At 45.0% G+C, this 16606-nt stretch overlaps 1 protein-coding gene across 1 annotated transcript in view; it reads right to left on the minus strand.

Annotated features, from left to right (window-relative positions):
• Positions 1-16606, minus strand: part of LOC147692711 (leucine-rich repeat and fibronectin type III domain-containing protein 1-like protein) — a 407389-nt gene that overhangs the window by 135264 nt on the left and 255519 nt on the right. The window contains exon 2 of the mRNA XM_086938877.1: positions 3640-5043. Coding sequence (XP_086795003.1) covers positions 3640-5024 — 1385 coding nt within the window. The 5' untranslated portion in view covers positions 5025-5043. The remainder of the gene's footprint in view (positions 1-3639; positions 5044-16606) is intronic.

Consider the following 16606-nt stretch of genomic DNA (forward strand, 5'->3'; position numbering starts at 1 on the left):
GGGACAAATAATCATTTATTTAGGACAGGGTTTGAGGCAACCCTGACCACTAAAAGTTATGCATTCTTTAGAGCCACCTTAATATTAGTGTCATGCAGAAAATGTAATCACCCGAAATGAGGCACTGGGCCTTCTCCATTGCTGTATAGATTGTAGCAGCCCTGATGCTCAGATCTCGTTCCAAAACACTTGAATTGAGGGGTCTTGTGGGTGATCAGCTAGACCAGCAATTATTCCACTCAGAAAGAACATGCTGGTACAACCAGAGGGGGCTGTTAATGCAGTTCAATTCAATTCATGTTTTTTGAAAATCAGATCTATTCTACTAAATTGTCTAAAACTAACAACTTCAAAGTGCACCAAGAGGTGAGCACTAGATTCAGCCATTGCTTCTGAGAAATTCCCATTCATTTATCGTTCAATGGTTAGATGGAACAGGAAGGGTCTGAAGACATCTATGCTGCCAGGTGCGAAAGCTGCTGCCAACAGTGGGTTCTCATCAAGTCATAGTAATCTAGGCCCTCTCCTGCAACACGAAGAGAAAAATACATTAACTTAAAGTTAGGCAGGAACTTAATGTTTACAACCCCTGCAAGATATCTCCAGGTGTTCAATGAAAGCATGTACGGACAGCAAGCAATTTTATAATCACCAGTTGTGTGTATCAATCATTACAACAAAGAGACATCAAGTGTCCTAGGGCTCTGCGGCTAGTTTATATTTATTTCTGCTTTGTTTGTCTTAGGTGTATCTCCATAGCTGAAATCTATAATGCCATCTATAGTCATGAAGCCACACAGTCAGGAAACCTTTAAGTGGATTGTAATATTAGGGTTGCACCCGGGTTTAACAGGCTTGGACTAGTTAGTCAGCTTCAACTTCCTCCCTTTGCCTAGGACAGCAAACTTCACAATCACCAGTATCTTCCAATATTATTGTATCAACCCCAGCCCTGATCCATGCAAAGTGGATCTGCCTTCCTGCTTCCACAGACAAGGTCTGTAACTTTAAAATTTGCCTTTGGCAGGTTCAAAGGAAGTGTTATGTTATGTTATGTTAGTATGAATTTGTAGAGCGCACGTTCACCCCAGGGTTTCTTGGTGCTGTGTGCCGCTGGGGAACCCGTCCTGGCTTTCCCTGTGAGATGGTCCCTATTGGGTATAACCAAGGTGAAGCCCGGCGTCCCCGGCAGCGAGGGGGCCGTTGTGGAGATTAAGCAAGCTATTGCCCAGAGTTGCAGCGTAGGACCCATGGTTAGAGAGGCACCGAGGCGAGAATTATTGAGCCCACTGACATTGGTTCCGTACCCTGCCGCGTTGGGAATTGAACCCTGGTCCCAGGCTGACCTCTGCTTCTGGGTCTGCCGCCTCGAACCGGTGAGCCACACTTCTCCACTGTGCTCCAGGAAAGTATTCTATTTTGATGATATGAGAACCCCTTCAGTCTTAATAAAGAATTCACGTGAACAGATTAAAAAAACTACTTTCCTATATCAATGGCCATAATTTGGAACTGGGGTTTGTGGGTAATACTTTGAAAATTCATTATTAAAATGTTATGGTAAGAGTGCTGTAAACATCACTTTTCTTCATAAAAATTGTCAGAAGCAAACTTTTCTAAATTAATATATTGCTACAGGCAGTGAATGGATTAAATAAAGAACGCATTGGATGTAGCATGATTCCCTGAATGGGACAATTTACAGCAAGGTCTGAGGCCCAAAAAGAACACAGACTCAGTTGTGGTTTGCAAATGCAGGATTAAAATATTCATAAAGCATCCATCCCTCAATAACGATTAAGAAAGCTTTGAGGTGTAATAAATCATGCTGTATCTTAACCATATAGTGGCTGACGTATCCATACTGTTCTACCAGGCTGCTAGGAAATAGGTGACGGTACAAAAGGGGGTTTTGTACCGCTTTTGGCCGCCATAAGTGTGGCAGGTTATGCTCAGACGTGTGTCCCTTGCTCTCTTTGCCACTGGATTCAAGCAAGCCGGGCTGAAGACGGCTGGAATGCCAGAAACCGGTCCTCGGAAGCTTGTTTCCGGTCCAGGGAAGACATGGCTTGGCAGTTCGGGCTGTACTGTTCCCATGAGGCACAGGGTCAGACTGATTTGCATATAGCCATGTCTGAACTGGGGTGGCAGAGTGGGCTAAAGAACGGTGATGGATTAAACCCAGATCTTTTGACTGGGTGTGAGTGTTTGATTGATTCAGATGCTCCGTCCATCACCACCCCCTTTTGTACCGCTTTTGGCAGCCATAAGTGTGGCAGGGTATGCTCAGACGTGAGTCCCTTGCTCACTTTGCCACTGGATTCAAGCAAGCCGGGCTGAAGACGGCTGGAATGCCAGAAACCGGTCCTCGGAAGCTTGTTTCCGGTCCAGGGAAGACATGGCTTGGCAGTTCGGGCTGGACTGTTCCCATGAGGCACAGGGTCAGACTCATTTGCATATAGCCATGTCTGAACTGGGGTGGCAGAGTGGGCTAAAGAACGGTGATGGATTAAACCCAGATCTATTGACTGGGTGTGAGTGTTTGATTGATTCAGATGCTCCGTCCATCACCACCCCCTTTTGTACAGGAAATAGGTGACAGCACTGACCTCCAGAGTATTTCAAATGGTATAAAGGGACCTAAAAGTTTACATTAACACAAATAATAATTGTTATGAAGACATTATACGAAAAAGTCAAGGTCTTCACCTTCATTGGCTCCATGCATTCTTGAAGATACATCCTTTGCACTGCGCTCAGCCTTTTATGACTCACTGCATTTCTAAGAAAAGAAGCAATTTGACAATTCTTCCTCTGCTAGATCTTTTGCATCAGCTGATCTCCACTTTCTTCTGTCAAGGATAATATATACATAAAGTGATGCATACATCTAATCTTTTGGGTTCTTGTGAAGGCCATAGAGATGTGCCTTCTAAGATCTGAAACACAACTGTACTATACAAAAGCAAACCTTTACAACAATATATTACAGCAACTTAAATCTTTCTATTTTTCCTGTCGACATTTAAATCTCGTCCTACCAAAACATCATGAACAAAATATCAGAAACGTAAACAATATATATCTTCAAGGTACATGGATGCAGAGTTAAGAGCAGACAATCTGTGCACACCTTCAAGCTATCTTGGTGGCCGAGATTTTGGTCACAAGTTCTGGCAGAACAATATTTAAAAACTCAATATTATGACAAACAAACTTTTTATGGCTTGACAGATGCAACCCAGGGTTCTCTTTTCATTGTCAGCAGCTTCAATAAGAACCCTGGCTGCACAAACACACTATAAATCCCTTGCTTACTTACCCTGCTCTACTGTTCATACATTTGCATTTAATGTTTAAAAGAATCTCTTGGGTCAACAAAAGATCGAGCAGCATCAAGTTGCAATGCGATGGTGAATATAGGTAATATGCACTAGAATTTATGAATATCGCATACTCGCTTCTTATTGGGAAATTAGAAACTGTATTTTTCATGGTGTTTTGTAGGCTCCTTTGGTGGCTATATCCGTAAGATTTTGGGAAATGCTTGTGAGAAACATTTTGCCTAAAATAGTTTCCTACCACAATACATTAAATGGTCATTTAGAAGAGTACATGTGATACTTTGGAGGCACTCACCTGTATAGCAGTGTGTCATCAGATGAACTGTTATACTGGAGTTGGAACATACGGATCCCAGGAATGTTTCTCTGAGGGTACCACTGAATGAGGGCGCTGGATGAGGTCATATCGGCTGCTATTACCTTCCTCTCTTGTTGAATGCTGCTCTCATTTGCGTTAACTGCATTGCTCGACTTAGCCGAAGTGTGGATATCCGATGGACCTGTCTCTGGTCGTTTGTCATGGTTTGTAGTGTTAGCGAAATGGGGCAGTGGATTGACTGCTAATTCTACTGAAGCAGTGGAGTCGCCCGCTGCATTCGAGGCAATGCAGGTGAAGGTGCCACTGTCCTTAATTGTTGTGATGAGTATCTCCAATGTTCCATTTTCATACGAGACAGTTCTGGAAGTGTTGGAAACGACCTTACCTTCCGGGGACACCCAGTGAATGGAGGGATCAGGGTCTCCAGCGCCTTTGCACTTCATGAGCACGCTTTCACCTTCCATGACTGACATTTTCCCTGTGTGTCTAGTTATAACTGGGGGGTCGCAAATAAATTCCTCCTCAGGGATGGTCCAGAAATATTTGCCCAGGAGATCAGGAGGGGAAGCGCAAGTCTCAAGGTCATCTTCCCGAGTCAGACGTCTTAGCCACAAGAGTTCACAGTTACAATGTAAGGGGTTACCCCCAAAGCTAAGGACCAGAGAAGACATGGGAGACCCCTTTGACTTAGCAAAGACAGGTATTCTCATGAAGAGTGGATCTGGGGGTATCTTCTTCAACTTGTTAGACGTCATGTCCAAACGAGCTAGTTTGAGGAGATTGGTGAACACCCCCTCTGGGACATAGTCAATCAGGTTATGATCAAGGCTGAGAGAGTTGACATTGTTCAACTTTCCGATGATCTCCCAAGGGATATTGATCAGGTTGTTGTAGGACAGGTCCAGGTCTTCCAGGGTCCCTGCAAAGTCATCAAAAGAGGTGGGGTCAATGTGCTGCAGCTGGTTGTTGCTGAGGATAAGGTGCCGGAGATTGAAGAGGCCTTTGAAATTGTCATGGTACACGTTCAGAATCCGGTTGCTGTCCAGGTGCAGCGCCCGGAGTCCCCGTAGATCTGCAAAGGTATAAGGCATAATTTGACTGATGGTGTTCCGGGACAGTGTCAGGTGCAGCAGGCTGGTCATGTTAGAAAAGTCCTTCCTGCGGATGACAGTGATGAAGTTATCCGTCAGGCGTAGCTCCACCGTCCGGCGGTCTATGACCGTTGGCACAAACAAAAGACCAGTCTTGGCACAGAGAATGGCAAGGGAGGGTGCCAGGTTCTGGCACATGCACCTCTTTGGACAGACCTGTGCTCTCACGGACATGCTGAGTATCAGCAGGCAGAAGATCGGCCTTTCCATTGTACGTCACTGTGAGGAGCTGTTTGGGATGGGGAAGGGGGAGGAGACAAAACACAAAATATAATAAATTACTTTGAGTTCTGGCAGCAGCCACAAAAGATGAACAACAGCTCTAGATCATTTTATAGCTTCTCTGCCACTTTCTAAAAATAAACTGAAGTGTCAAACTAAGCCCCAGGAGCTGCCTGCCTTGTACGAATCTCCTCATATTGGCAGACAAATTCTTTCACAGCAGCACGAGCAGACAAACAATGACAAATGCCGCGTGTCTAATTAAATAACCCAGCTCACTTGCTGTTTATCTCCTCAGGGGTCTCTGGGGCTGGCAGCTCTGGCCTGGGGATGGGAGAAGAAGAAGGAAGTGAGCGCCGGAGGCATTGAGCGGCGCGGGGATGGAGGCCTTCCTGGGACCTCTGAGCATTACTTACATTATTGCTTTTTTATACAATACTTCATTCCACTTCTTTTAACACTCCCCTCCCTTCTCTCAGGTGTTTTTTCTGCTACAATGCAGTTGTTCTTGGTATCTGTAAATGCATTCCGATGTGTGTTTTTGGGGCAACAGCAGTGGCGTAGCGAAACTTGAGGGAACCCCTCCTGCAAAGTGCATGAAGGGCGCCCTCCATGCTCCGTAACCAATCAGGAGCTCTCACTCCCCCTCCCCGCTTCCCCCCATGGATAGTGCCGGAGGAGGTCCCCTGGAGCTCAGGGTGCGCCCCCTCCCCCCGCCGCAGAGGTTCTATTGTTCCGCCACTGGGCCATAGAGATGAGGGCAGTCAACACAATGGTGTGAAACGTAGGCCCAGGAGAGCTGGGCCCAAGGATTTTGCTATCCAAGTAAGGTTTATTATCATACAGGGAATCTAAATGGGACACAAGCTGGCACGGACGGGGATAGTATGGACATGTGTCGGCCATCTTCTCTGCATCATGCAGGGTTGGAGGTATGATGTACAGATGTGTATGGGGCTTCTCTTCCCTGCCCATTTTCAGGCTAAGCCTGACTTTCTGTTCTCCATAATTGATCATTTAAATTACATTTTAAGGAGACACCATGACTAACCCCAGGGCCGGCTTTAGAGCTGGTGGCACCCAGTTCGACATTTATTCATGGCGCCCCTGCACCCTAAGATCGCCTCCTCGGATTTTCTCACTACCACCGGGCAAAAGTGCCTCTCATGTGTCCAATCTTAAGTTATTGTTAGACACATGTCCCCCCGCCCAAGATCAGCGCCCGCCCCCTCCCAGGTAAACACCCAGTGCGACCGCACCCATCGCACTGCCCTAAAGCCCTCCCTGACTAGCCCCATGTTTTTGAAAGGCAATGTGGGTTCAGTTATTCGAGGCAACATTCATATTCATGAAGTTGGACTTACAAATTCCTCAGATGCAAGCATTAGAAGAGGTACATCCTCTGGACAGTCAGGTAGCGGAAGAATGTCTCTATCGCCTCAGACTAGTGGTTTCTATCACAGCCTTACTCCCTCTTCACACTTCTGTTTCACCTGTTTGTCTCATGCCTTTGTTCACTGGAACAGGTTTGGTGGGAAAGCTAATATGACAAATGAAGGTAGAGTTGGGAAGGGGTCATGTTCTATGTGATCACCACGGTCGGCTTAAGGGCAGTGCGACCTTTGCGGCCACACAGGGTGCTGACCTGTGGAGGGGGCTCTGAACTCAGGGGGGGTGCTGTGTTTGGCAATAACTTATGATTGGAAAGATGCTGGGCACTTTACCCCATTCTAGTAAGAGAATCTGAGGAGGCAGTCATAGGGTGTGGGGGTGCCAAGAATGATTATCGGACTGGGTGCCCCCAGCACTAAAGCCGGCCCTGGTGATCACAGTTGCTGTTTATGCAGGAACAGGCTCCATTTCACTGCCTGTTTTAGGCCAAATACAGATCCATCAAATCTGACTGGAATGCAAGCAGTTTGTGCAAAACAATTTATATGGGGACAGTAATCACTTACCAACGAAACGGCACAATTAATCAGTTTTACTCCTGTATGCTTTTATTAAATTCACCCTGCACCTGGTTGTCCTATGTTCGTTTTCCTTCCATCTTAGTATGGTATGGTTGAACTGGGATGAACTAACTGAAGGGGGCCTAAGAAACAAGGCTGAAATAGTGGTTTAAATTCACCAAAGTCTCAGGGGTAGCAGAAGCGACATCGCACACCCCTCGCCCCCTCTCCCAACAAAGCAAATTACTTTCTGTTTGAATCCCCAGCCGTATATTAACAAGTGTGTGGTACAACAATATAGGAACCTAAATATTGTCTGAAAGAAATTTCATGTATTAGATATTGCTTTAATAAACATGGCAACCATTTGTGTTAGTGATAGAAAATCTATGCCCAATACTTTTGGAAAATTATATTCAGTAGACAATATTTAGATCAGGAAATATTGTTTCTAACAATATTCTGTCACACAACCACTTCCATTGCATTTCACAGGTGCAGCCATGAGATGCCATGCATCATTCAATCAAATATCAGATATTGCTATTGAATACCATGGTGCTGCCATCATATGTGCAGATACGGTATGTATATGCTGAGGTACTGCCTACTTTCATCATATGGTAGGATACTGCTGCAATGTGGTCAGATAGAGCCACAATGTGCCCAGGTGCTGGCAACATGTGCCCAGGTACAGCTGACATATTTCCAGAGGTTGCCATCACATTTCTATAATTAGCCATTCAGTTTTCATGAATATCATTCTTGTGTTGGGTACAACTAATGTATGGGAGGTACAACAGTTATGTGCCACGTACAGCCATCTTCTGCCATTTATAGCTACCATATGCCCAGATACTTCCAACATGTGGCCAAATTCTGTTCATATGTGGCAATAATTCCATCTACTGCCCATTTACTGCAATCAGTTTCCAAACACTGTCTTTATACCACAGATGAAACAATCATTTGATTGAAAAATGCCATCATAGATCAGGTACTAGCAACTGGTGGCCACATATTTCCTTAATATGCCCCAGTACAGCTATCATAAGCTAAGCAACGCCTCCAAACTCTAGTGACTGTTATCAAATACCCAGATAATACCACCGCTGATTGCCACATAATGCTATTGTACAACATGGGAGCTTTTATACCTATATAAAAGCATGTTTCTGATTTTCTTATTACATTTGACCTTTGATATCGCTAGTCAATTGCAACAAGGAATGGTGGAGCTGCTCACTTGTAATAAGTTATTACAATCGAGTTGTAACGTCATAATGTCTGCTGTCAGAGCCAGTAGCCAAAGTGAAAGGCAGGTTATGGAACATCATTGCAGCTGCAGTTCAAACATAATGGCGAGAATGACATCTTGTTTTTCATTTCTCTGATCTTTTTTATGGTCTAGCTTGAAAGCGCCGCTTTTACCAGACAGTGATTTACCCATCACTAGAGAGGGGCTTTGGTTCCGACGATATATTTTGAATGTTCAGAAGTTGTGTGCTTCCACAAGAAAAGTGCTTGCTCTTCACATAGCTGTGATCATGTTGTTTTTAATCCCGCAGCCTGAGACTGAATGTTCAGAGTCACAGATGTGACACTCTAATGCTATTAAAGTGCCTTAGATAACTAGAACACGTATCGTGCTTTTCTCTGGCAGCACAGATGGGACAAGGGCATTCATCAACGTATATGGATGTTGAAGTCTAGTTTGACAGTGCAACTGTCATATGACCTTTTTTCTTTTACCAATAATATTCTGCAGTTCTTTGCTTTGACACACATACATATCGAGTCCCTTGCTATTTACTGGTAATAATGGTGCACAGTCCAATACAACATTCCTTTAAAGCCAGACCTATTCCCATTGCCAATGCTTGTTTCTTAAAGGAAATGAGATATGCATAGGAATATGTTTATTTTTGCATACTGAAAGTAATCACAGACAAATAGAATATCATTGCATTTATGTACACAATGTGAGCCCCGTTCTTTTTTTAATCTGCCTAACTATTAAACTGATTGTAACATTTTTTGTAACAAAGATATATTTAATTTTGTACCAGATTCTCTTTTTATTCTATATATCTGCAACATAATATCTTGTGCAAGACACTAAGGGTTTAAGAGGTTTGAGAGAAGGGTGAATGTGAGGATGTGGCCATGTACTACAAAGAATTAAACACCTACTGCTGTACAATTTAAGGATATTGCAATTAACCTTTGAGTTCCATGACCTTATAAAGGACCTCAGCCTTCTGCCCTAGAACTTCTCTATGACTTGCAATAGCCATATCCTGTACGGCAGAGGGATACTTCATCCCATATAAAATATGGCCAGATACTGCCATTACGTTCATACCATCCAAAGGTCCATATAGTTTATTCGGCATACCCAGATACTTCAAGCATGGGCCCTTGTACAGTCATTTAATATATGTTGTAGACCCAGCTACTACCACCAAACACCACTACATCCCATTTTTATATCAAAGGGCATAGCTGTAGGCCTTATGATGGTGCAGAGGTTCCAGGTTTGTACATAAGCTGACTGAGCGAGTGAGGGAGGGAGAAAACACTGACTTTTAATCCCAGCGGCATGGGAACCACTGACTTCAAACCGAAAATATGGCACACTGGAACAAGTAACAAGATAGTAGGCTGCCATGAAAGGAGACTTGTTTCTCCCACCCTCTTTCCTGCACTCAACTCTATTATCTCATTCCAAAGGGAAGAAGGCACCAGAGAGGCGGGGAGTTGCCTACAACCCTGTGCAGGTTCATCTCAGTGACTGTCAATTAGCAGATGTTTTCTCTCCCTGCCACTGCCAGGTGAGATAATAGAAGGAGGAAGAGTACCTAACTAATTTCCTCAAAAAAACCTCAGAAACCAATAAAATATTGCAACGGGGTTATGTCATGACTATCTCCGATACCAGGCATCGCAGAGAGAACCATGGCAATTCCAAGGGAGGCCGGGGAGATTAAAATTTTTGCTCAACGCGGCAGGAGCCTCGGAATATTTGCAGAGGTCGAGAGGCATTTTACATCGCAGTAAGAAGCATAAACCTTTCAGAGAACAGAGTGCCCCTGGAGGAGCTCGTGGAGGAGCCCGTGTTGTGTAGAGGAGTTACTGCTGTGCTCTGTGCTCCGCTGTCTCTCAAAGTTCCTTGGTGAGCATCCATCGGCCCACCCACCCACTTTGCTACCACTGAGGGCTGTTTTACCTGCTGTTTTTCCCACTACTGAAGGGTCTGGTGCTTGATGCAGGTAGAGGGGACTCTGACATCGACCGGCACTTGGTGAAGCCATTGCTGTACTGAAGTACAGTACCCAGCATTCCTAGCGGCACAAACACCGCACACCGCTACGCCGAGCGCCAGGAGATGCTCAAAAGGGGGCCAGGGCTGGGCCCCCCCATCTAACCTCGACTTCACCACAAGGTCAGGTTTGTAACATATCCCTCAAATTTTTTCAAACACTGGGAGAATAGTGAATCACTGTTTGTGCGGGCTTTGTCAACAACACCAAGATGAGTAAACGTGATGTGAAGAGGACAGGTGCACCCAGTGGGGGCAGTGTGGTGGGACCCTAGACCAATTCATACTGAGGGCTACGTCTGTTCTGGAAAAAGAGATATCACTAACAGAGCATTGTCTATCCATGGACCCGCAACAGACTAAACAGTCATCCCTGGGTTTAATTGCAACAGCCCGTTCTCCAGTCTATTCGGTTGCCAGTTCCAATACACCAACCCCTAACGAGGAGGCAAGTGGCGCTCTGAGTCCTTCAACTGGGTCATGTGAGGTCGCTGTTTCATCACTGTCAGCGATAATTAAAACCACTACTAGTGTGCCCCCACGGACATCGGCCAGATCTATATTTAAATAAAAACAATATAACTAACCAATCTACTCCTGACCCGGCAGTAAAAAGGAAAAGGGGCGGTGGTCCACAGAGGCCAGTCACTGCAAAAGCTCCAAGGACAAATAAAAACAGAGGCCGTGTCTTAGATGATGACTGCAGCACACAAGATAACATTGCAGCTGCTTGTTCGGATTTTAATATTGCATCCATGGGTGGGCCTAGCTCATTCAATGAAATGTGGAGAAGACTTGAAAACCTACTGGCAACACTTCTATCTCCAATTATTTATAGACTTAGTCGAATTGAGGAACAGTTAACAAATTCCGAATCTCAGGTCAAGACAGGTTTCTCTGCATTAGAAGGTCTTCTTGCACAATCTAAATCTGCTCCTGTGATTACACCCAGCAACCTGGGGAATAAGGTGCCAATTGGGGTTACAGTCAAACCCAAGCCTTTGCTGCATGAAGCAATGATACAAACTGCTCCCAGGACCACCAATAATCCAGCCCCGGCTCCACAAAAGGCAATAGCTTCCCCGCACAGGAATGATGTCTACTTAGGGAATCAATCTGGTGAATTTGCCCAATCAATCTTGAGTACACCGGGCGATGGCAAAGGGGGTACAGTAGTAGCTCCAATAAGGTTCATTAAACACAACAACTTTACCTTGGATAGACGACCAAGCACAACTACTGCACCACAGGGCACAGGGAAATAGGGGATCAGAACACAATGCCTTGCCAATTCACTCTACTGCTTTTAATCTTCCTCCGGCAACTGCACCATTAGTAGTTGTTTTGGCGGATGTTACCCCCCTACGGGCAACTCAGACTGAAACCACAGAGCAACTGTTACATAAAACGCTGCATTTGTTTAACATCCGACTCAAGGACGCTGGGATTTTGGAGGAGGGTGTAGAAAAGCATATGATCATGGCTAGACGAATACCGTGAATAGGGCCTTTCAAGAAAGAAGGGAATGGTGATTGTGTAGTCGTCAATTTTAACAGCATGTACATAACAACATTTCTGTTGGATAATCTAGGAGGAACGCAGGGAAGTCACACTAACAGAGTGCACATCTTACCTTTAGGATATTTTTACATCCTGGGGACCCGCTTCCCTACTAGGTCGGTAGGCCTAGGTATGGACAGGTGAATACAGGCACCCTTTAGACCTGTACAAAGATCATTAGAGGTACCCTTATTTAACAGCTTTGCCCCCTTATCTGGCCTAGATCTATGCAACTAACTATTTACACCTACCTCGATATCGAGAGTGCACTCTGAAAGCTGTGCAATTTCACCCCAAAGCCCTAACAAGGTTCTGCATCAAACGGGGGATGATAGTCAGGCTCGTATGGAGTCCCCACCACCCCCCATAAATTCTGAGGGTATACATCCACCACATATTTCCCTGTTATCTTGGATAAATACCAAAACACTGTCCACTGAATGGTCATGTTTTATTGAGGGGTATGATTTTATTGCCTTTCAGGAGACATGGTTGGTAGACTTGATCTGCCACCCAGGGTATTTGGCCTTTGGTAAATCGGCAATTGCAAATCCCAAGGGAAGAGCTAGTGCAGGATTGTTAATATGGTTTAAGCAACAGACATTATTCCAAATAGAGGAACTATCAATAGATAGCCCTGACATTCTTTCTATTAAGATTTATTTAGCTGGAGTCCCAGATTTCATATTGGTTAATGTCTATGCAAGAGGGATCCCGGGTGGGAAAGCCTCCCCAACTATTGCCCTCCTGGACACATTTATAGAGAACCTGGTTGGCACATATGCTTTGGTCATCGCAGGCGATCTAAATTGCACATTTGAGCCTCTAGGCCTAAACGATTGTAGCCTTAGTATGGAGGAAGACCAGAACTGGGGGATTCCATCCTTATCACTGCCTCCTATTAACAAATGGTCTGAGGCGGCGTTGCAGCTAAAAAGCTTATCTCTAGGGAGAGGGCTAAGGGCTGCTAATGGGAGATCTCCCAAAAATATGCAAGGTAATAACACCTATTCCAACGGGACTAGAGGTAGCAGAATTGACTATATCCTCCTTAGTCTGGAGCTATGGCCTAGACTGGTGGCTATGTTGGTCCACCACAGACCGGAGAGTGATCACGACCCACTTTAATTAAATTTAGTTAGGATGGATTCGGAACACTCCAAGGCCACCTTGGAAACCGAGATAGGAGAAGTAATCATGACCCAAGACTGCCGTCGGTTGAAATGGGCAGTAGTTTCTGAAGATGAAGGCACCTTAAAGCAGATTAAATCTACAATTGAAGGAACTCTAACATGGCTTGGTTCTATAGATATTCTGAATAGCTATCCTATAGACCTCATGAAGGTTCATGAGGATTTATTTGTAAAACTAAAGTCCTTCTTTACTAAAAGTAGAAGACCCTTTAGGCATGTTAAAAGAAAATCGGCCAAATGGTACGACGAGGCATGTGGAGCAGCATTTAAGCATCTCTCTAATGCAATTTAAATAGGAGCACGGCAATAGGTCAAAAAAGCAAGGGCAAATTACAAAAAAGTCAAACTCCAAGAAAAAAGGCCTTTGACGAGGATAGATGGGTGAGCCTAACCAACACTACCAAAGAGAAGAACTGGGACAAATTCTGGAAATTAGTAAAATGGGCAGTGGTGCAATTGACATTACACCAGTTAATAATGTACCTCCTGATCTTTGGGTGGAGCACTACCAAGCCCAATTTGCCTCTCTATCTAGCGTTGCAACAGCTGACTTTGAGGTTAACACTGAGGCTGTCCTTATATTTGACAAAAGGGAAATAGAAAGGGTCTTGGAAGGGTACCAGCAGGGAGGGCTCTTGGCCCGGATTGCATCCCGGCCGACATTTATCACCTTAGATGCGGCGCAAATATCCCTCCCCAGTGCTGCGCTGTCCATTGGAACTAGTGCTGAATGGACGTCCAATGGTCGTGCACAGCACTGGGGAGGTAGTGCTGCCGTCGGCCAACGCCCCGACGCAGCACTTAAGAGGTTATAAGACTGATAGGAAAAACGGGACAGAATATATTTTTAACATCGTAAATGCCATTGCTAGAGGTGCGCCAATTCTAGACACATAGCGTGGGGCTGAAATCCTCCCTATTTATAAAAAAGGGTGACCGTGCCAGCCCTATTTTTATTTTATTTATTTATTTTATATTCTTCTATAGCGCCTGAATAGACCCCCGAAGGGGTATCTCCGCGCTTTGCCGGTAAGAATATCCTTAGATGATTATGGATAGATAAGTATATGGTACAAATTAACAAAGGGGGATCAGTTACTGGGGAATAGATGTGTTTTTAAGAGCTTACGAAAGGTCAGATGATTGGTGAGTGATCTCATCTCGAGAGGTAGGGAATTCCAAAGCTTTGGTCCTAGATGGGCTAGAGCTCGCCCTCCTTGTCTGGACTTTTTTATTCTAGGCACCTGCAGAAGCTGCTGGTTGCCTGAGCGCAGGGTTCGTCCAGGGGCATATAGCTGGAAGATTCTGGCTAGATATTTTGGGCCTTTGCCTATCACACTTTTGTGGATAGTGCATAGGGTCTTGAACTGCACTCGCTTCCTTACTGGTAACCAGTGGAGCCTAATCAGCAGCGGGAGGGAGGGAGTCCTGGGGGGAGCATTAAGGACTACCCTTGCAGCCGTGTTTTGGATCACCTGTAACTTTTTAAACTGCCCTTCATTTGCTCCTAATAGAAGGCCGTTACAGTAATCCACTCTGCTGATGACTAATGCCTGCACAAGTGTTTTCCTGTGGCAGTCTGGCAGATAAGGAAACACTCTTCTTAGCATTCCAATGGCTCGAAAGCAGGTACTAGCCACCTGATTTACGTGGTCCTTGTAAGTGAGTGTCTGATCTAATAGCACTCCAAGGTTTTTCACCGTGTTTTTAGGGCTAGGAACAGGACCTAATTCCAGGGGCCACCAATCAGATGTCCAGTGTGTTGCTGCTTGTCCAAACAACATGACCTCCGTTTTCCCTATGTTGCATTGGAGACAGTTTGATGACATCCATGTAGATATTGCTCTCATTCCCTCTGCAAAAGATCTTTTTATTGCAGGTGTCAGGTCTTTAAAGGGAAAGAGGAGTTGGGTGTCGTCAGCGTACGACACCGGTGTAAACCCAAATGATCTTGCTAGGTTGGCCAAGGGAGCCACATACACGTTGAAAAGTGTCGGGCTTAAGCAAGAACCCTGTGGCACTCCCTTATTGAGCTCCCTATGGATGGATTTGTGGGAGCCCAGCCTAACCTCTTGAGAACGGCCTGACAGAAAGCTTTCCATCCATGCCAGAGCCACACCTTCCAGTCCTACGTCCTTTAGTCGCTCAAGAAGCACTTTGTGAGACACCGTATCAAAAGCGGCGGAGAGGTCCAACAGCACCAGAATCATAGAGCTACCTTCATCCAGTGCCATTCTGATATTATTGGTCACTGTTTGGAGGGCTGATTCGGTGCTGTGGTTCGGCCTGAAACTAGATTGAGAATAGTCCAGGCCCTCCGTCGCTTCGAGATACTGTGACAGATAGGTGTTCACATGCTTCTCTGCTATCTTGCTGATGTATGGCAGGAGAGAGATGGGACGCAGGTTGGAAAGGTCGGTCCACGGGGATGCCGCTTTCTTACGTATTGGGTTTACCACCGCCCTTTTCCAATCTGCTAGGACTTGTCCTTTCGTAAGGGAGATGTTAATGACATTCTGTATAGAAGGGCCCAGGACAGGGATCAGAGGAGGAACCATCTTAGCAGGGAGGAGGTCATTTGGAGATCCTGATTTGATATGAGTAATGAGATGAGGGAGCTCTGTATTTTCAATTAGAGGGAAGGATGATAGTGGATGTGCGTTGTCTTTAGGCGGGGTTGGTGGTGTGATCTTATTGATGTCACTTGTGCTGTTATTGGCAGCCACAATTTTTTCATATATATTATTTATTTTACTCTCGAAGAAAGATGATATCTTGTCGCATAAAGTCTGTGAGAACTCATCAGAGCTCTCACATGCGGCGGGTTTAACAAAGTTTTGAAGGATTTTAAAAAGCTCCTTGGGACAGTTAGCAGCTTCTTCTAGCTGTTGCAAAAGGCGGTTTTTCCTAGCCTGCCTGATGTTTTTATAGTATTTAGATTGAGCATGAAGGAAAACCGCTCGAGTCTCCTCGGTCTTATGTTTCCTCCATTTTTTCTCGGCTTGCCTACATTTCTGTTTTTCTTCCCTTAACTCCTGAGTATACCAACTTTCTTGTTTAGAGGAGGGATACTCTTTGTATAGTTTTAGAGGGGCCAGGGTATCAATGGCTCGCTTGATTGAGTCAGTGAATTTTGCCAATGCTGTGTCTACTGTATCTTCTGCTAGTATGGTGGGTTGTACCCAAATTTCCTGTAAGTTAGTTAAGGAAATTTTGTGCCATTGGCGGCGCCAAGTGGGAAGGGAGGGTGCTTTATTAGTGGGTCTTTTGGGAGTTGAGAGTAAGGTTTCTAAAAGAAAGTGGTCTGTCCATAAAATCTCTCTTGCTGGGAGGCAGGTGAGCTTGGAACAGTTGGAGAGGACAAGGTCTAGCGTGTGGCCACCCCTGTGCGTGGGTCCACTGTTTTTTAACTCTAGACCTAGATTTGACAGGTCAGTGATAAGGGAGTAGGATTCAGGTAATGTTGGCTGGTCTACATGGATATTAAAATCCCCTAGAAGAATAAAGTCTTCATTGGATTTAAATTGGGGAGCTAGCAATTCT

This window comes from Lissotriton vulgaris, chromosome 9 (genome assembly GCF_964263255.1).
Source record: "Lissotriton vulgaris chromosome 9, aLisVul1.2, whole genome shotgun sequence".
Taxonomy (NCBI): domain Eukaryota; kingdom Metazoa; phylum Chordata; class Amphibia; order Caudata; family Salamandridae; genus Lissotriton; species Lissotriton vulgaris.